At 45.8% G+C, this 21,248-nt stretch overlaps 1 protein-coding gene across 1 annotated transcript in view; it reads left to right on the top strand.

Moving 5' to 3' along the window:
- Positions 1–21,248, top strand: part of NKAIN4 (sodium/potassium transporting ATPase interacting 4) — a 146,519-nt gene that overhangs the window by 59,547 nt on the left and 65,724 nt on the right. The window contains exon 3 of the mRNA XM_054980545.1: positions 8,993–9,073. Coding sequence (XP_054836520.1) covers positions 8,993–9,073 — 81 coding nt within the window. The remainder of the gene's footprint in view (positions 1–8,992; positions 9,074–21,248) is intronic.

The raw sequence follows: 21,248 nt of genomic DNA, 5'->3' as shown, positions 1-21,248 counted from the left end.
CGCTCCCATGCTCGCCAAAGGACTGAATTGCCTCCCCCCAGTGAGCCTGATTTGGCTCAAAACAGGCCCGTTGAGGGGCACGGGGGCATGCCACGGTGGGGCACAAGGGCACGCCATACTGCCAGGGGGGCACCCCAGAGGCGCCCCCCCCGCTGGCCAGGTAAGTAGGGGCAGAGGGTGGAGGTGGAATCAAGGGAATGGCAAGCCTACTTCTGTGTAGGGTTCCTAGCTCCAGGTTGGGAAATTCCTGAAGATCTGGAGGCAGAGCCCGAGGTGTGCATTCCCCCCTCCCCTTCAACGGACAACTTTGTTCTCAATTGGCTCATTCTCCTTCCCTCCACAATGGCACTGGACCACCTGCTGCCCAGCCCACTGGTAAGAACTAAGCCAAAATGTGTGGCACAAAACCACATGAAGAGACGGAGGAGTAGTTTCATTACAACTCAGTTTCCCGAATTTGGTTCAGCATTCCAGAATCTATTATAATGAGCCGAACTAGCAAAATTCATTTGTAATTTCGGCTTTTTTTTCTCATTATACACACCCCTCATTATTTTGCTGTCTGCCCTGGGTCGTAAGGCAGGCAAATTATAAATTTAAATGCGGAATGCTTGCATTTTTTGCACTACTGTTGTCAGGAATGAATAAAATAGGAAAATATTGTTAACTTTCACAAGAACATGACCAGGATCTCAAAAAAGGCAGGAGAACTATTGGGTTTTAGTTGAGGCATGTTAACTAAACAAATTGCATGCAGAAAGCTCTCATCCAAGTTAGAGAACCAATAACCAATAAAGAAATACATATACTTAAGATAAATGGAGAGAGAGAACGAATAACTAAACTAACTAGTTAGGATGGCTTTAGATAGAAAGTAGGCCATCTCTCTCAGGAGGAGACACCATGCTGCCTCTCCTAGTTCATGCAGGGAAGAAGAGAGAGATGAGGTGGAGAGAAGGGAAGGAAGGAAGTTCCCCTGGCAGGAAGGAGACTGATAGAAGCGTGTCTATCTAACTGACTCTATGGTTGTTGCCTTCCTTCTTCTCTGCTGGCAGTCCTAAAGGCCTGAGCAAGAGACATCACCAGTCCTTTCTTCTAACAGTGCTCTGTCTTCTCCCCTACCCAGCAGCGAAAAGAGATTAAATAACAATTTGCTATCTTGTAATAGCATCTGAAATCTTGATGACCCACTTGGTATAATGATAAAGTGGCCTTAACCACCCAACCAAAACTTCCTCCTTTAGTTTCCCCACAGCATTTCCACTTGCTAAAGAGGCTAGCTGATTTTAGCCAAAAATGACTTTTCTCTTTAAACAAACTATTTAAATTGTCAAAACATTCTTCAGTCAAGGTTGACAAAAGGCCTTTACATCCCACACCTGTAATGCTAAGCATGTGCCCTCAGAAGTAAACCCCGTTGAGTTTAGCAAATTCAGGGCCAGTAGCATCTTAAAGACCAACTAGATTTCTAAGGTATGAGCTTTCGATGATGGGAGCTCTGACTTTCAAAAGCTCAAACCCTGGAAATCTAGTTGGTCTTTAAGATGCTACTGGACCCAAATCTTGCTCTTCTCCTACAGACCAACACGGCAACCCACCTGGATCTATCCCCATTGAGTTCAGTGGGACTTACTCTGTAGTAAGTGTGTTTAGAAATGCAACCTTAGCCGTAATGTAAGATGTTACAATATAGCCTGCCATTAAGAATTTTAGCACATCAGTTAAATGTAGCAAGAACTAACAGATATATAATGCATTGTTTATATCATAGAGTTACAGTTTTTAACACATAACTTTTATGAAGATTTTAAAACCACTTTATCTTTGACTTTCAAATGCTCATACCCTGGAAATCTAGTTGGATTTTAAGGTACTATTGGACCCAAATCTTGCTTTTCCCTCTCTCTCTAGTAAACGATCTTGGATGGATGGATAGATTTTGATAATAGTGTCCTGTTTTCCTCCCCAAATTGGCTGTCAACATCATTCACCTGCCCTCCATTTCATCCTCACAACAACCCTTTAAGGTAGATTAGTTGAGAGCGAGAGATGGGCCCAAGGTCATTCAAATAGGGTTGTCAGCTCCAAGTTGTGAAATTCCTGGAGATCTGGGGGGGTGAAACCTGGAGAAACCTGGAGAAAGTGGGGTTTGGGGAAGGAAAGGACCTTGACATGGCATAATTCCATAAAGCCCATCTTCCAAGGCAGCCATTTTTTCCAGGTGAACTGATCTCTGTGGCCTGGAGACCAGTTGTAATTCCGGGAGATCTCCAGCCACTACCTGGAGGCTGGCAACCCTACATTCAAATGAACTTCTATGGCACAGTGGGAATTTGAACCTGCATTTCCCAGATCCTAATCCAAGAGGCTCGTCACTATACAACATTGTTTCTTTCTCTATAAATATGGATCTCAGTCTTTCAGGAAATGTGCCAAATTTCTTCACCTATATTTTTATAGAGTTATACGAGGAATTTTGTGTGGCTTTACTTTGTGCAGTTATTTTGTCAGCTATTAAAACGTTCCCTATTATATCACACCAAGTATTTATGGCAGGAGAGTTTTTCCAAAGTTTAGCAATTTGCATTTTTGCAGGTAAAAGCAGAAATGTCCTTGTGAATCTTGGAAATCTATAGCCTGGAGATCAGTTGTAATGCTTCATTACATATAACCATCTATAAGCTCCAAGAAAATTGCAGTTGAGAAACTTATAAGTTACCAGGCATGGAAAGAAGCTTGGGGTCAAGGACATGGGAGAGGAGTGCTGATGTTACATGTGGCATGACATCACTTCTGGGGAAAACCGGGAAGTGACATCACATTGCTCTAGGAATTGCCAGATACTTTGTGGTAAAACCACCAGAGGAGACTTGGAACCCTGGTTTTTTATGGTTTTTATTTCTTAAGCAGCAGTAGGGAAATCAAAGACAAAGCCCCAGCATCGGTCTCCTTATGGGCATATTACCACTTTAGATCTTGTCCTGTAATTGAGAGCCAGTGTAGTGTAGTGGCTAAAGTGATGGGCTAGGAGCTGGGAGACCCCACTTCAGTTCCCTGCTCTGCCATGGAAGCTTGCTGGGTGATCTTGGGTGAGTCACACATTGCTAGCTTAACCTACCTCACAAGGTTGTTGTGAGGAAAAAAATGGAGAAGAGAAGAATGGTATAAACCACTTTGGGTCCAGGCAGAGAAAGTACATGTACAGGCAGTTATTGATTTAGCCCAACTGCGGGGTGATATCTGCAGAAAGCCCAGTTCAGATGAGCAAAGCTGCCATGACAGATCATAGGGAGAGAGGCGGCTGTGCAGATATGAGGGGCCAAGGTTATGAAAGGCTTTGAATATAATATTCATGACCTTGAATTGAGCCAAGTAACTGATGGATAGCCAATGGAGTGACTGTAGAATGGAAGTCATATGCATACTCTATCTGGCTCCTGGAAGTGAACCAGCTGGAGTCTGCAAGTTGACTTTGAGGGGAGACCTAGGTAGAATTACAGTAGTCTAGTCTCACTGTTACCACGGCATGAATCCAGATTAGGTGTGTTGAGATGCTATGACTACTAGAAATGGTCCCTTTTCTAATTGCAAGCCTAAAGACCTACAGAAGTGCTTTACATTAAAGTCATGATCCTTAGCCTGGGGGTAAGTCCCATTCAATAACACAGGGCTTACTTATGAGTAGAAATGCTTAGGCTCACGATGTAAGTTAGGCAAGCACCCTTCTCCTTTCTCTAGCGGTGGATTGTTGGCATCCGGGTAGAACTGATGTGTTCCAAAAGGCTATGAGGTGAAACACTCCTGGCTCCATTGATCAAAATAGGCACAACTGAACATGACTTTCCAAAGCATCAGCACCACAGAAACGAGTCGGTGTGCTCAGGTCATACTCATGCTAAACTGATAGGGCCTGGAGATCTCCCAGAATTACAGCTCATCTCCAGAATACAGAGCGCAGTTCCCCTGAAGAAAATGGCTGCTTTGGAAGATGAACACTATGGAATTATATCCTGCTGAAGTACAAGCTCCACCACCCCCAGGCTCCACTCCTAAATCTCCAAGAATTTCCCAACCCAGAGTTGGCAGCCGTACCTGTTGCCCGTTAGTGAGAAGGACTAAAGGCAATAACAGGAACCTGGTCTCCCGTGAAGGGCTCCTGATAAAACATCAGGAATAATGTGAGAAGTCCAAAGGATTTCTGGCACTCCCTGCGGAAGACAACTCTCAACTGGAAAGGAGTTCAGAGTACATTAAGCTTAAAGCCTAGGGCTGGCAGACCCCTGGTGGGAGTGGGGGATCCCCCGCCCTTGCCCCCCACTCCCCACCCCCACTTACCTGGCCAGCGGGGGCACGCACCCTCCATGCGTGCTCCCCTGCGGAGCTGCGCACTCCTGCAAATCGGGCCCGTTTTGAGGTGCCGCGGAGCACAAGAGCGCTCCTGCGCACCACAGCGTCCCATAATAGGCCCATTTTGGCCTGGATTGGACCCATTTTGAGCTGCTGCGGAGCGCAAGAGCGCTCCTGCGTGCCGCAGTGTCCCATAATGGGCCCGATCCGTGCCAAAATGGCCGTGGATCAGGCCCATTTTGGGACGCTGAGGCACTGTGGAAATGGGCCCAATCCGCAGGCACGTTTCGGGCCGCTGTGGAGTGCAGGAGCGTTCCTGCGCTCCACAGCAGCCCCCAACATGAGCCCCTGTGGAGCGTGGGCGCGCTGGGGTGTGTGTGCGCATGCAGCATGATGACGTCACTTCCTGGAAGTGACATCATCGCGCTCACGCACGCGCACCCCCCAGCAGGACAGCCTCTTGTGCTTTCTTTGCAGGGATTGCTCGTGCTTGGGGATTTCTATCCATATTAACAACTGGTTGAAACATGCAGGAAAATAATGTGGCAGAACCCTGAGATGTTAAAATAGGCTGTGGGTCTTCAGGCTGCACAGGGAGAATTCCAGTTTTGAGACTTTTGTTATATACGCAACTCCCTACAAACAGAACTCACACAGCAGGGAGGAAAGGTCTATCCCATTCTATTTGCTTGCTAAATAGTAAAGAGTCTAGTAGCAACTTTAAGACTAACCAACTTTATTGTAACACAAGCTTTCGAGAACCACTGCTCTCTTCATCAGATGCATCATCTGACGAAGAGAGCTGTGGTTCTTGAAAGCTTATGCATCTGATGAAGAGAGCTATGGTTTTCGAAAGCTTATGCTACAATAAAGTTGGTTAGTCTTAAAGGTACTACTGGACTCTTTAGTACTTTGCAACTACAGACTAACGTGACTAACTCCTCTGGATCTATTTGCTCGCAGTGATTGTTTCTGTCTTCAAGGAGCTTTTTACATCCCAAAAGATAAAATCTCCAATGGGTAGCTGTGCAGTCTTTATTTTTATTTATTTATCAATTTAATTTATAGTCCACTCTCCTTGCAAGCAGGGTCATTCTATTCTGTTCTGTCTGGTATCCTACCAATGTTGCCAACTCCACATTGGGAAATTCCTGGGGATTTGTGGGTGGAGCTGGGAAAGGTGGAGTTTTGAGAGCAGAGAAACCTCATTGGGGTACAGTGCTATAGAGTCCACCCTCCAAAGCAGCCAATTTCTCCAGGGGAACTGTTCTCTGTACTCCAGAGATGAGTTGGGATTATAGGAGGTCTCCATGCCCTGCTTGGAGATTGGCAACCCTATATCCTACCCTTCTTCCTTGAAACTCACATTCTCTTCTCAACAACCCTGTGAGGTATATCGGAGAGACTAGGTTGATGTCACCCAATAAGCTTCATGAATAAGAAGGGTTCTGAACCCAGATCTTCTACCTTTTAGTCCACTACTCTAACCACTATAGCATACTTTTATACTCCTCATTCCCCTGGATATGAACAAAATGAAAAACCAGTGTGAAAGAATGGCTAGATTGTTAACTCGCATCAAGAAGATTTGGGTTTTGAATCCGGGAAAGGCCCTAGAACTGTGGTCCCCAACCTTTTCTGGTATAGTGATCCCCAAGTCAAAATTTACTTGATATGGGTACCCAGTTGGAAAAGAAAAAAGCATTCACAAATCATTAAAGCTGCAAAAGACCAGGGACCCATACTCACAGGTGTCATGACTCATTTTTCAGACAGGACCCACAGGTTGGGAAATGTCCTAGAGGAGCATAACATTCCTCACAGAGTCATTGGGGGGGGGGGCAGAATAACCCCATCTGTGTATGCCTCCTTGAGCACATTGTAGGAAGGATGGGATATTTATGAGAAAAACAAACGTGTCAAAATTTTTAAAAAACCCTCATAAACAGAATCTTCCCATAAGATTTTGTTCGTTCGTTCGTTCATTTGTTCGGTGGCTCATTTGTTCATTTGGTCATTCGGTTGGTCATTCGGTTGTTTGTTTGTTCCTTCATTCAAAGAACCTTTGCTGAGTGTTTGCTTTGGTTTCATAAGTATGTGTTCATTAAAAGCTTTGGCAGGCTGCAGAAGGCAACAGTAAATATAATTTTAAAAAAACCAATACATTGAAGTTTTATGGAAGTGTAATGCTTGGCTGGATATTTTATTCATCATCTGCTTTCTCCAAAAGTGAAATTGCTGTGTAAAGAAAAAGGAGGGCTCTAATGACTAGTAGGCATTGAGGGGCCTGTTTTCCAGCTTTGCACTTGATAAATCAAATCAAATTATGCTAGCAATTGATTGCAAAACCTCCTAAATATTGCTATGCCTCTCCAATGTGCTGAATGATGGAGATTTTCCTTCATTGGCCAGGTGAGAATAAATATACTTTAAGATGAGAATAAATATGCTTTAAGATGATAATAAACATGTTTTAAAGAAAGCTACCCTGAACTATCAGTCCCCCCTTCCCTGTGAATGAACTGCAGTTAAAAGTGTTTTAGTTCTCAGTTCTACTGGCAAAGGTTATACTGCAACTCCAAATGCATTCGTTTGGTAACTTTAGGAAAAGATGTTTGGTACCCATGAACTTTTGCTGCTGGCTGTGAGAAATGTGCCTTTGGGACTCACCTCGTACATAACACAAGGAAGCTCCCCTAGCTTTTGAAAAGCAGAAAAAACAAGAATCAGAGGTGTAGCCAATTCTCACTCAGGGTGTTAGACGAAAGATCAATGATTGGGTCTTCCAATGCCTTTAATTTAAATTTTAAAAAGCTTAAATTGAATGGTGGTTGTGGATTTTCCAGGCTGTATCGCTGTGGTGTTGGCATTGTAGTTCCTGACTTTTGCCAGCAGCTGGGACTGGCATCTTCAGAGGTATAGCACCAAAAGACAGAGATCTCTCAGTGTCAAACTGTGGAGAAGATGTTAGCAGGTAATGAATGAATAGAGCATGGTTTCCAGTCCAGAAAAACACCAGGCTAACAAAATACTCTACATCTCACAACAGCCCTGCAGATAAGATTAACATATCAAGCACGAATCCATATGCAAAAGAACCTCCTCAGGATACAGTGAAGCATTAGCATTCCATACCCTGGGAAACTCTTACAGGATGACTCAGCCCAAACCCAACTTCCTGAGTAGATATAAATTACCTGCTAACATCTTCTCCACAGTTTGACACTGAGAGATCTCTGTCTTTCGGTGCTACACCTCTGAAGATGCCCGTCACAGCTGCTGGTGAAACGTCAGGAACTACAATGCCAAGACCACGGTGATACAGCCTGGAAAATCCACAACAACCATCATTCTCTGGCTGTGAAAGCCTTCGACGATATATCTTAAATTGAATATTTACCAATGGGTTGCTTAATAGGGTCTCCAGATGCTTGCCAGCAGCAGGCAATTTCCCGGTGGTTTGCCTCATTGCCCACCGATTGCTGGCAACTGGCGGGAGGTTGCACGCCACCCAGTGATCGCCCACCACCAGCAGGCAACCTGGGCAAGAGCATGGTAAGTGCACACCCAGTAGGGTGCAACGACATCACTTCCTGAAGTGATGTCATTGTGCTTCGTGCAGGAATGCTCCTGTACTTTGCAAGGGCCAATTTTGGCCCCAGACTGGAGCATTACCATGCAAAACACAATGATGTCACTTATAGAAATGATGTCATCACATTGGCATCGGGCGAGCATGTGTGAACGGTGCATGTGCAAAGAGCCACATGTCGGTGAGTACGGGGTTTCCCCCATCCCACCAGGATGGTATGGGGACTTGAGAACCCTAGGTTACTAACTTTCAGGTGGGAAGTTCTCCCAGAATTACAACCGATCTCTTGACTAATGAGATCAGTTTCCCTGGAGGAAATGGCAGTTTCAGAGGGGGGACTCTATGGCATCACATCTTTGCTACCGACCTAAACTTTGCCCTCCCCAAACTCCACCTGCAGATCTCCAGGAATTTCCCACCAAACATTGGTAACCCTAATATAGCACTAGACTAGGTAAGGTTTCCCATGCCATTTCCGCAACAGAAAATGAATGTCTGAGCCTTTATTAGCCACTGAGGTCCTTCTCCTCACCAAACTCAGCCCTCCCCAAATCTCCAGGAATTTCCCAGCCCAGAATTGGCAACCTAACGCTCTCCCACCCACAACTTTTTGACTATCAATTCCATTCCCATTGCCTATAGCTTTGTACCAGAGCAGCAGCGCTCTCTGGTTCTCCTCCTGTGCTTGCCACTGAATTCTGGCTGCAGTGAAAAACTAGCCAGAAACACAGAAAGTTCTTTTGTTGTGATGCTCAAAGAATGGCATTCTTCAAGATCCAGCGTGTTTGGTCATAGATCCAGAGGAATTAGCTGTGTTAGTCTATAGTCGCAATAAAGAGTCCAGTGGCACCTTTAAGACCAACCAACTTTATTGTCGCATAAGCTTTCAAGAACCACAGCATCAGATGCATCTGACGAAGAGAGCTGTGGTTCTCGAAAGCTTATGCTATGATAAAGTTAGCGTGCCTGGGGTCAACCTCGGAAAGCCTTTGCCTGCTTCCTCTGCTCTGCTGCTACTTAACTCTTCTCCCCCTTTCTTTCTCCCTTCTCCAGTATGCCATCTGGACTGCCATATGGGTCACCTGGAACATCTTTATCATCTGCTTTTATCTGGAGGTTGGCGGCCTTTCGAAGGTGAGTGAGGCCCAGGGCAAGACATGCTCAAAGGGGGCAGGGAGGAGAGAAGAGGCTGTGCCCTGATGCACTCAGGTGATTTTAGGCTTTGGACTTAATAACAACAACATTCGATTTATATACCACCCTTCAGGATGACTTAACACCCACTCAGAGTGGTTTACAAAGTATGACATGATTATCCTTGCAACAATCACCCTGTGAGATGGGTGGGGCTGAGAGAGCTAGAAGCTGTGACTGACCCAAGGTCACCCAGCTGGCTTCAAGTGGAGGAATGAGGAATCAAACCCGGCTCTCCAGATTAGAGTCCCGCACTCTTAACCACTACACCAAACTGGCTGTATGACTTACAGGTCATATGTAGAAAGTAGCATATGGTTGCATGTGTCCTGGGGTTTGGAAATGCCTAGAGATTTGGAAGTGGCGCCTTGGGACGGTGGAGTTTGGTAGGAGGAGGGAGATCAGCAAGAATGTGATGCCACAATTTGTCCCCCTGAAATTGCCATTTTCCCAGGGGAACTAGTTTTGCTAGGCCAATCTGGCAACCAGTAGGAGCAAAGATGGAAAATTCCTGGAGATATAATATAAGGATATAATACCAGGGTGTTCACCTTCTGAAGTTGCCATTTTGTCCAGGGGAACTGGTACCTGTAATTTTCAAATCAGTTGTAATTCTGGGGAATCTTCAGGCCACAACTGGAGGTTGGCAACCATAGGCAGTAGAATTGCCAGGTCCCCTTAACCTCCTGGCAGGAATGGGGGAACCTGGCGCTTATTGGGAAGATGTTCTCATGCGCAAGCGTATGCACGCTCCCAGCAGGTATGACAGCATCACTTCCAGAAGTGATGTCATTGCACCCTATGGCGGGCAACTGCCATGTTTCACATAGGCAGGAAAGTTGGGGCATGGAAATGGTGGGGGTGGTATTGTGAATATAGGGATGTCACTTCCAGGGAAAACCTGGATGTGATGGCAAGTAGCTCTAGGAATCACCAGAAACTTGATTCCTAGAACTATCTGCCATCACTTCTGGGTTTTTCTCAGAAGTGACGCTGTCATATTCTTGACGCTTCTGAACATGGAGGTTCCCTTTAGTCTGTGGCTAGTAGCCATTGATGAGTTGATCTTCCATAAATCTGTCTTATCTTTGCAAAGCAGCAGCTTCCATTTGGAAGACCCTTTGCTAAGCCAATGACACAGAGCCTTGCATTTCCTCCTCTGATAGCATCACTCTCTACACAAGACATCTGACATGTGAAGAACACGTGTCAGGAGATGCAATGGTAGCCGGGAAGGGTAGTTTAAAAAGACAGAGAAGGCGGCAAGGCAAAGGTTTTGCTATACACTGGAGCTGTGTGAAGGGGCTGTGAAATGCCAGAAGGGAAACCTCAGCCCATTATAACCTCTCCAGGTCCAAGACCAGCTCTGGAAGGCAGCTCCAGCCCATTTCCATTCCTGGCTGCCCTCTGGTTGCAATCCCACACGGTTTTAGACTGGAGAGGTGAAATTGACAGAGCCTTGGGGGAGGCAAAGATGTAATTAACAAACCCTCTGAGGAGTGATCTTCTCCAGCTCTTTTTAAACTATCTTTCCCAGCTAACATTGCATCTCCCTACACTTCACGAACACGCACCAAGACGTCTCATATAGAGAGACTCTAAGTGAAGGAAGCCTGACTAGACATCAAAGCATGGCCTAAGAGGGCCTTGTAGAAAAACACTGCCCTGCACATTTTGAGATTAAGGCTAGAAAGAAAAAGGGAGCAATGGAGTTAAATTGCTCTTTCAGAAACTGAATCCAATCCAGGGCTTTAAAAAGGAGGGGAAAAGGTTATCAATCATACCAGACTCTTTGCCTGATTCAGGGAAGAAATTCATTTTCTTTGCCTCTTTGCAGATGCATCAGTGCTTTGGGTCCCCAATGCCGCCACTGAGTAATTTCTTTTTGCTTTTCATTTTCCTTTATATAACTTTATTTTTGGCTTTCATAGACTGCCTTTTTGTTGTTGCATCCAAGGCAGTTTATAATTCAAAATAACTCCTACAGTACAGTGCCCAGCACACAAAAGGAAAGAAGGAGAAAAAGGGAAGAGAAAATGGAACAAATTCAGGCATTTCAGTATTTTACAAAGACCCCAGATTTGAAAGATCCTGCCTCCAGTTTGAATGCAGAAGATACTGTAACAATTCCCCCCTCACTAAAAGACCACGAAGATTTGCTTACATCTGAGTTGTGGTGTTACCCAAATAGGCAGTCTCCTAATTAGTTGGGATTATCCCCTTAAAGCACTTTCAAAATAAAGCAGGCAGATGTTCAACCAGAAAAGTTTTTTTTTATTAAAGGAGAAATAAAAGCACAAATGTACAGAAATTACGCACAGCACATGGACAGCCAAAAAGACAAATAAGTGGGTACTAGATCAAATCAAGCCTGAATTCTCCTTAGAAGCTAAAATGACAAAACTGAGGCTATCGTACTTCGGTCACATCATGAGAAGACAAGATGCTCCTGGAAAAGTCAATAATGGTAGGAAAAGTGGAAGGCAGTAGGAAAAGAGGAAGACCCCAAAAGAGATGGCTTGACTCAATAAAAGAAGCCACGTCCTTTCAGTTTGCAAGATCTGAGCAAGTCTGTTAATGATAGGATGTTTTGGAGGTCTTTCATTCATAGGGTCACCATAGGTTGGAGGCAACTTGACGGCACATAACACACACAACACATACAAGGCTAACTTTGCATCTGATGAAGAGAGCTGCGGTTTTCGAAAGCATATGCTACAATAAAGTTGGTTAGTCTTAAATGTGCTACTGGGCTCTTTACTATTTTGCAACTACAGACTAACATGGCTAACTCTTCTGGATCAAAGGCTAACTAAGAAAATCAGGGAGGAAAGGGGGAGAAAGCAGTTTGAGGGAAGGTGATATTTACCAGTTTTGAAGATAGGGGTTCATGGAGGTGGCAGCAAAATGACCAGGGTTTCACAAGGAGAAGAGAAGAAGAGGCACAAACGAATTTGGGGGCATGTGGCAGATCCAGAACACACACACACACACTCACTCACTGGTGGCCAGGGAGTCCTGTTATAGGGCAAAAGGTTCTCTGGGGCAAGCTGATGTCTTTGCACCCAAAATGGGTTGTCTGGAGGTTGGACAATGAGTTGGAAGAAGTTTGATGGGTCCTATCTGGGGTGGACAATAGGTGAAAAAGTGCTTGATGACCCTTTAAGTACTGGATGGGGAAAGCTACCAAGTTTGCTGAATATACTGATTAGGGTGGGGGGGTGAGATCGGGTGTTGATAAGTCAGGAATTTCTTGGGAGACCTCATTCTCCTAGGTTATGCATCGCTTTCTGGAGCGTGGAGGGGAATCAGTCAAGCAGCCACTCTGACTCATGCTCGAGTAGTTTTCCAGGCTCCTGCCTCCTAGCATCCACTCTGGGCCTGGCAGTGCCTTAGGCTTATGATACAGGCTCTACCTGGAGGTTGGCAGCTCTAGCTGCAGTCTTTCTCTTCCATTTTTCCCCTCCCATGTAATGATTAGAGATGGGCACGAACAGAAAAAAAACCGAACATGATGAACAGGCAGTCACGAACAACCACGAACATGGCCCTGTTCATGAACATGTGACTCCTTAGTCACTGGGCTCTAGTTGTGTTGTTCCTGTTCGTGGGGGCCAGCAGGCTCTCCTCCAGCCACCATCCAAGTCAAGATCCCTACTGTACCACTCCCAGAAACCTGACCTGAGCAGGCAGCAGGAAAGGTACCAATAATAAATAATAGCTTGGCCCAGAGCCTGGCAGCAGCCCTGGAACTTGAAGGGGTAGATCCCTACCGCACCACTCCCAGAAACCTTACCTGAGCAGGCAGCAGGAAAGGTACCAATAATAAATAATAGCTTGGCCCAGAGCCTGGCAGCAGCCCTGGAACTTGATCCCTATCTCACCACACACAAAGAAAATTCAAGCTTCAATGCACTCTCTCTATCAAAATGCCAACAGCAACTCTCTCCCTCTCCACTGTCTGCAAACTAAGACAGAGCTGGGAGCCCCCCTCCCCCCTGCTCTTTGCTCCCTTGTAACACATTTGGAGCTCCACACTTGGAAGGCAGACCTGCCTATCAAGCTAAATTGGGCTTAGATTGGGGTTTCCAGGGCAACAGCAGGAGTTCAGACAGAGTTCAGACAATCCCTGCCTAAGTTGCCAAGGGAATTGATTGCAGGTACCAGACTGTCTGGCTTGACGAACAGCAAGACGAACAGCAACAAAGGAGGCTTGCAACGGCCACCTGTTCATTTAGAATGGGGCCTCACGAACAGCTTGTTCGCGAACAGCAGATTGGGCTGTTTGTGGCTTTTTGGGGTTCATATTGCTGTTCGTGCCCATCTCTAGTAATGATTACAGTGTTACTGAGTACTCCACACCTGAGAAATATAGCGGGGAGTGCTCCTCCTTTTTTAGTACAGAAAAGGCTGGGATGGGAGTCTAAAAAATGGCAAATTCAGGTGTGGAGTTTGAATAATTGTCATGTAGATGTCACAGGCACTGTCCAGTAGTTTTCCAGGAATACAGAGGCACACATACAGCATTATGACATCAGATATGCCTGCCTGGGTGGCAGAATCACATTTTCCCCAAATCCTGATTTTAAATATGAGGCTGCCAAAATCCAGAAATAACTTGATTCTGCTATTGGTTTGGGGGCTAGAGTGAATCCTGCATGAAGATTTTCAGAACTCCAAAAAGAGCATGAAAATCCACGCGTGCCCCCCACCCCCTCATCTTGGCTGGGACTTCCTGTTTCTTGGGGATCGGTGGCTGATTCCGCACACGTTGGATAATGCACTTTCAATGCACTTTAGCAATCGTTCAGAAGTGGATTTTTTGTTCCACACATGAAAAATTCAGTTCCAAATGATCTCTAAAGAGGATTGGAAGTGCATTATCCAACATGTACGGAAGCAGCCAGGAGCATGAAAACTCTGTGCACCCCAAGCTTTGTGTGTGTGTGTGTGGGGGGGACTCTACCCCTCTTATTGTGAGTTCATCATGGTGAAATGATCCCATTTGTCTGACTTTCCTTCTGATCCCCCGGAGCTAAACGCAGGAGGGTCCCCCTTCTCCCCACCCGCACCATTTAATTTCTGACAAGGCGGCTTGGCTGATCCATCTGTGTCAGCAGCTGGTTAATTTATAGTGACAACTCACAAGGAAGTGCAGCGAGGCAGAAAGGGATGGAGGGAGTTAACTTGGCAGCTGGCGGTAATAGCAGCCCCTCTCAGTTCAGACAGGTGACAACGCAGGTACAGAGGAAGGTCGGGCAGGTGGGGGAATTGCCCTCTGCGGCAACTGGTGTGATAAATATACCAAGTGGAAAGGGAGGGGAAATGTCTCCCTTTGCTTTGTTGGTTTTTTTATTATTTCTATTTTGCTCGACGTGGCAGAGATTCTCCCCTCTGCTATGAGTCATTAACACAGCCAGTGTGCGGTGCCATTAAACAGCTATGCTGGGACTCATGAAATCCATGCCTCCCGTCTATTCAGATGGTGAATCCACAGATACATGATGGGTGGGTTGGAGGATTGTCCCGTCTGGTCCCACCCTAACCTCCGCTTGTCCATTTGATTGTGTGGAAGTCTGAGGGGGTACCAGTGGCAGCTGTCTTGTCTGAATAGGGATAGGAGGCTGTTTCCAACTCAAGAAGAATGGCATCTGGTGAGGGAGGGCGTCAGGGATAAGGAACGGATTTTAAGCAAGGCTTTGCCCTAGGGGAGTGCCGCAGCCCTGCTCTGAAGCGTGTGAAGTCACAGGAAAGAGTGCCTCTGAGCATATACAGAGTGGAGAGAACATCTTGTTGTCAAGAACACGCCTCCAGAGCTTTCTGGGCCCTCGTCTCCTGTGCCCTGCTCCTGTTTAGAAATTAGAAGCCATGCCAAACTATAGGCAATGTCAGGAAGAGCCAGGAAATGGTAGATCACCCGCAAATGCTTCTGCAGTGCTTTCAGGGGTCTCTGGGACAATGTCTCATTGGTCTATTTCCAGTTATTTGCAGGGGGCAAGTCTGCACAGCTGGCCCTCTGCCTGGATTTCACCCAACATCTTGCCTCTATCACTTATGCTCAGCCTGCCCTTGTGGATTTCTGGCCCTCCACCAGATCTTGTCCATCCCTGGTCTTGCACCTCACATTCTATCCAAGCTCCTGATAGGATCTCTGGAGAGATTTCCCTTTGCCTGGCAGGAGCTAGCGGTTGAGAGTGCCCTCAAGTCATAACTGACTTATGGCGACCCCTGTTGGGGTTTTCATGGCAAGAGACTAACAGAGGTGGTTTGCCATGACTTGCCCCTACAACCCTAGTCTTCATTGGAGGTCTCCCATCCAATTATTAACCAAGGTTGACCCTGCTTAGCTTCTGAGATCTGAGAGCCAATATGGCAGCCATAAGATAGAGCATGGCATCGCACCAGCTGTGCAGTTGCACTGACGAACACGACATTCTAGCACTGTAACCAGTAGAAAGGCAGTGGCAGACGTCACCCATGCATCAATTGCTTTTTATGCAGTATGCATCCATGTATGGAGGTTGGGGGGGGGGGGCTGTCACCCGAATCCCAGAGGAGGTAAAGCTGAAAAAGGCAGAAAAAGGTCAGTCGTGAGAAAGTATTAGAAGAATCTGAAGCACACCATAGTAAATTCAAACCCACAACTGAGGAGGGCTATGATGAAGCAATCATGGCTGTCGAGCTTAAATCACGGAAGAAAGACGAATCCTATGAAGAGCTGCTTAGGGGGACAAAGAAAGAACTTCTTCACTGGACCAAAGAGTTAACAGAGGAAAAAAAGAAAGCATTCCTGGCTGAAAGCCAGATCACTCTTCCATCCATAAAGTCGGAGAAGATTCAATTCACTCCAACCATGGAGGCCCCCAAGATTCTTGAACACGTTGATTAACTGGACTGCCTCCCACTGAAGGCCTGCAGTCCACTGCAGGCAGGAGCTCTTGTTTTGAAATGTCTGCCGAAGCTTCCCTGTGCAAATCAAGCCTTAACCTTCTAAAACCCACCGGACTTAATCTGAGAGGCTTTTGAGTTCTTTTACTCCTACGCCCATCTGACGGTGCTCCGAGAGAGCTGCTTGTCTCTGAGTATCCTCCCGTAGCCTTGCCACACTCTCAAGGGGCAGGATGACATTGGCAGAGATTTCCTTCTGCATCCTGTTCCCTTTCTCGAGGGTCATCCTTTTGAACAGGTGGCCAGCGTGCAAATGGACCGGCAGGGAGGCAGATGGACAGAGCCCTACTTTTTCTCCTTCACAGGCAGTCCTTAAAAATCCTTGGTCATCGGTGCGAGTCTTCTTTCAATGACAGAAGACGTAGGACAGGCTGCTGCAAACTCTGAGCTTGTCAGATCCTTAGCCAATTGCCGAGATCTCATGTGCTGTTGTAGAGGCCGAGGCCAGGCTTGCGGGGCTCAAACCCTTACCTGGACCCAGCGAAAGTAAGCTACATCAATGAGGGCTGAATTCCCCTATTATGTGTGTCACTTTCCCCCCAGCGTTTTTCTTCAAAGAAAAGCAGCCTCAGAAGCCTGCATCTGCCAGTGAAAGAAAGGCAGATGGACAGTTGGCCAATAGCGGCCTTTTCTGGCAATCTCTGTTGGTTCTCCTGTTCTTAGGCTGTCAGTGGCTTTAACTGCCACTTATATTTACTACGAGTAGAGTTACCAAACAGCAGGAACTGAGGGGGGGACATGGGTGGGGCACACAGCAGCACGTGTGCCATGACATCACTTTTTGGAAAATCTGGAAGTGATGGTGGGTAGCTCTAGCAATCACTGGAAACTCTATGGTAAGCCATTGAGATTCCAGTGGTTCTTAGAACTACCCACTACCACTTCCAGGTATTCCCTGGAAGTGATATCACAGCGCATGCTCCGCTGGTGTTTTTTAAATTTTTCTCCTGCTGCCACTTGGAGTGATAATGGACAAGGCAAGTTACTGGCAAGAGGTAGTGGACAATGCAGGTTACCGACTTCCTAAGTTACCCTTGGAAGAAAGCCTCATTGAACTCCGTAGGATTGTTCTCCTTGGAAATGCAGTTGGAATCAAGCTGTTCAATTCAAGGTGATGATGCTGGCTCTCTTTTTATTGCAGGCTGCGCTCTCTGTGCATAAGAAACGAACAGTGCAATCCTAAGCAGAGTTACTTTCTTCAAAGCCCATTGATTTCAATGTACTTAGAAGAGTATAACTTTTTCTAGGATTACACTACAAGCGGGTCTTTTTATTCAAGGCTATTTAGTGGGGTTTACTTCTCGTGAGCCCCATGGCGCAGAGTGGTAAGCGGCAGTACTGCAGCCCAAGCTCTGCTCACGAACTGAGTTCGATCCCGGCGGAAGCTGGGTTCAAGTAGCCGGCTCAAGGTTGACTCAGCCTTCCATCCTTCCGAGGTTGGTAAAATGAGTACCCAGTTGCCAGGGGGTAAAGTGTGGATGACTAGGGAAGGCAATGGCAAACCACCCCGTAAAAAGTCTTCCAAGAAAAAGTCATGATGCAACGTCCCCCCATGGGTCAGTAATGACTCGGTGCTTGCGCAGGGGACTACCTTGACCTTTACCTTTACTTCTCAGGAAACAAGATTGCACCATAAAGCAGTTAAGCATGTAGCCTGGGCTTACCTTGAGTGTTTCGCTGCTAGAGAAAGGGCACATCGTGTTTTAACATAAAGGTTTACAAAGAGGAAAGGCTGGGCTGCGGTTTCACATGCCCTTTAATCCATCTTCCCTTGAGATTTCCCCACAGCAGTGCCCCCCCCTGCAAGAAACAGCCCTTCTTCCAGAATCAGGTTGTTGAAACGCATTCACCTGCTCTCTGAGTCTTCCCAGCCAGCCCCACCAACATACAACACAGGGAATTGTAAGCAATAATAAAAGCAATTCCCTTGCCAGCTTAGCGAGTCCCAGAAGCTCAGTGCATGACGCCAGGAGATAAAAAGTGACGGTCTCCACGTTTAGGTTGATAATACATTTTCTCGCCTTTAAACATGCAAAATTATTCAACCTTCATGCTCTCCCGAAGCTTGCCTCCCCAAACTCACTTTGCTTGAAGAGCTATTACTGTGGCCTCCCCTGGTAATTAATGAAGGGGGGGGGGGAAGCAGCCAATAAGAGCAGAAGCCCAGCTGTATCGAGTTCGCATAGGCCTACCCCCAAAAGAAGAAATTACAAGGCAAGTTGGGGGGGGGGAGAGATGTTTGATGCGACAGCATGCTGTACATGCTAATCATTGTGCAAGATGGGGAAAAAACAGGAACCAAACTGCATAATCTTTGAACAGTATGTCTGCTCAGTTATCTGGCTCCCTTTAAAAAAAAAAAATCCCAGACCGAAATTCAAATGGGGACATGTTCCTTTTGTTCGTGTCCCCCAAAGAACTGACCTGTGGTTCCCTGTGCCTAAATGTAACATCAAGCTGAACTCACAAAATATGCGAACTTCTCTCTCTAGCATATTTTTAGATCAAGATGAGTTGCCATGTTAGTCTGTCTGTAGCAGTGGAAAAAAGCAAGAGTCCAGTAGCACCTATAAGACTAACAAAATTTGGGGTAGGGTATGAGCTTTCGTGAGTCACAGCTCTCTTCTTCAGATACCTGAAGAATAGAGGGGCATGAACCAAAATACGAACCAAACTTTGTGACAAACCAGGCTGGTTCATGTTTCGCGAACCAGCAGTTCGTCAGATCCCATTTGTGATGAACTGCCACGAACTTTAGGCTGGTTCGTTTGTTTTGTTTTTTGGTTTGTTACTGCAGACAGCCTGGTGCCAATCAATCAGTTTCCTAGGCAACAGGGGACGGACTTCCTGCAGACCTTCTGCTGACCCAGAAGTGACCTCCTGCTGACTCAGAAGTGACGATTTTCTGACCTGGATGAGACGTTTTCACAAACCAAACAAACCAGTTTGCAAACCGGGGGCAGGTTCATGAAAGTTCATGGTTCATGGTTCATGAAATTTGATGAACCACAAACCACATGGCTCATTTTTTTTCTGGTTTGTACCCATCTTTACTGAAGAAGTGGCTCATGAAAGCTCATATTCTACCACTAATTTTGTTAGTCTTATAGGTGCTACTGGACTCTTGCTCTTTTCCACTAGCACATTTTAAATCTCATCCTTCTTTGAGGAAGTACAAGGTTCTCTCTTCCCACATTTGTCCTCACAACAACCCTGTGAAGTAGGTCACTCTCAAGGTCACTTAGAGAGCTTCATGGCATAGGGGAAGCGTGGGTCTCTCAGGCCATAGTACATGCTCTAAAATACTACCCTGCACTGGCAAAGGATAGTAAGGAGCTAACATCTAGATTTTCATCTTGGGAATGGGCCCCCCTGTGGCTCAGTGGGAGAGCATCTGCTTTGTATGCAGAAAGTCCCAGGATCAATTCCTGGCATCTCCAGTTAGTGATATGAAAGACTTCTGCTTGAGATGCTGGATAGCCACTGCCAGTCCGAGTAGACAATACTGACCTTGGACTGATTCAATGGTCTGATTTAGTATAAGGCAGCTTCATAAGTGAAAACCATAATAGTTGTGTTTGAATGTGTGTGTTGCAGATCAGTGGGCTGTAGGGTTGCCAGCTCTGGGTTGTGAAATTCCTGGAGATTTTGAGAGTGGGGTTTGGGCAGCAGAGGGACCTCAGCTGGGTATAATGTCCATAGAGTCTACCCTCCAAAGCTGCCATTTTCTACAGCAGATCTGATCTTTGTTACCTGGAGATCGCTTGTAATTCCAGATCTCCCACCTCCGCCTGGAGGTTGGCAACCCTGGTGTTATACCATCCCCCAAGTTGCATGAATGATGCTCATTCTGTTCTGTGCATTTTCCATACTTTTGTTGCATCAAGTGTTCGCTCCCATTTATTATTAACCAACTTACCAGTCTGAAAACTGCTGGAGGCCACTTCTGCTCAATATAACCTAGATTAAAAATAATAAGAACATAGAATTAAGCACTAGCAACCGTTGATCCATTCTCTAAAAGCAACTAATTTTTAAAAAGCCTTCTGAAACCTTTGTAAAAAGTTTCTGCTTACTAGCTATCCTCAGAAGGCCTGCAGTATGGGGTCAGATGTCACTCATGAGGTAGGGAGTTCCAAAGATTTAGGACAGCTGCTGAGATGGCCCACTTCAGCTCCACTAGGCTTGCCTGCCCACAACAGAATGGGCAGGGACATCTGGGAGGATGCAGTCCCGCATATCCTTCCTTTTGATGATCCCCTGCCAGGTTCTGTAAAGTTTGGTTGTGTGAAATGTGCACATGATACACATTTCAGTATGTGTTTTATTATGCTGTATGCACATATTCAATACATCCTGACCTGGATAGCCCTGGTGAGCTTGATCTCGTCAGATCTCAGAAGCTAAGCAAGGTCGGCCTAAATTGAATGGGAGACCTCCAACGAAGACCAGGGTTGTAGAGGCAGGCAATGACAAATCACCTCTGTTAGTCTCTTGCTTTGAAAACCCCACCAGAGTGAGGGCACTCTCCACCACTGCCACATATTCAATACATGTTATAATCTGCACTCCTACAATACTTCCATAATTCTCACATGTATCCAAATACATGGCTGAATGCTCATCGAATGCAACCTACCCCCTTTCCAATTAAGGATACATCAATAAAAAATGGACCAACTGTTTATTCCATTGCGTAACATGGGCAATTCAGTATATTCTGGGATAATTCCCACTGGGGAGAAATTTGGCAGCATTCCTAGTTGGAAAGGATTGCGAAGATGCAGGAAACAAAAAGTCTGATTAAAACGTTTGTTTGCTTATTGCAAGTATTAATGTTCCACATAAAGCATTGGTAATTTGGATTCCAAACCATTTCAATATCCTTTACAGAATCTTAATCAAATGACAAGAATACAGTTGAATGAAAATTAAGCCAACCAATGATTTTTTTAAAAAAAAACTAAATAGAAGTGGCATATTAGATCACCAGATGTTACGAAGAAATAGACAAATCACTCAAAGGTAGAGTAGAAGTCTAAAAGATGCCTTTGGCCTGACACAAAAAGGTGACATGCTCGAAACTCCTGGAGCATCTATTGAATTTGTATCCCAAGAAGCTCCAAGGGGTGGAAAGCATGAGGAAGATCCAAGCAACTGCTTTGCA

This window comes from Eublepharis macularius, chromosome 5 (genome assembly GCF_028583425.1).
Source record: "Eublepharis macularius isolate TG4126 chromosome 5, MPM_Emac_v1.0, whole genome shotgun sequence".
Taxonomy (NCBI): domain Eukaryota; kingdom Metazoa; phylum Chordata; class Lepidosauria; order Squamata; family Eublepharidae; genus Eublepharis; species Eublepharis macularius.
This window is presented reverse-complemented; position numbering and strand designations above follow the sequence as displayed.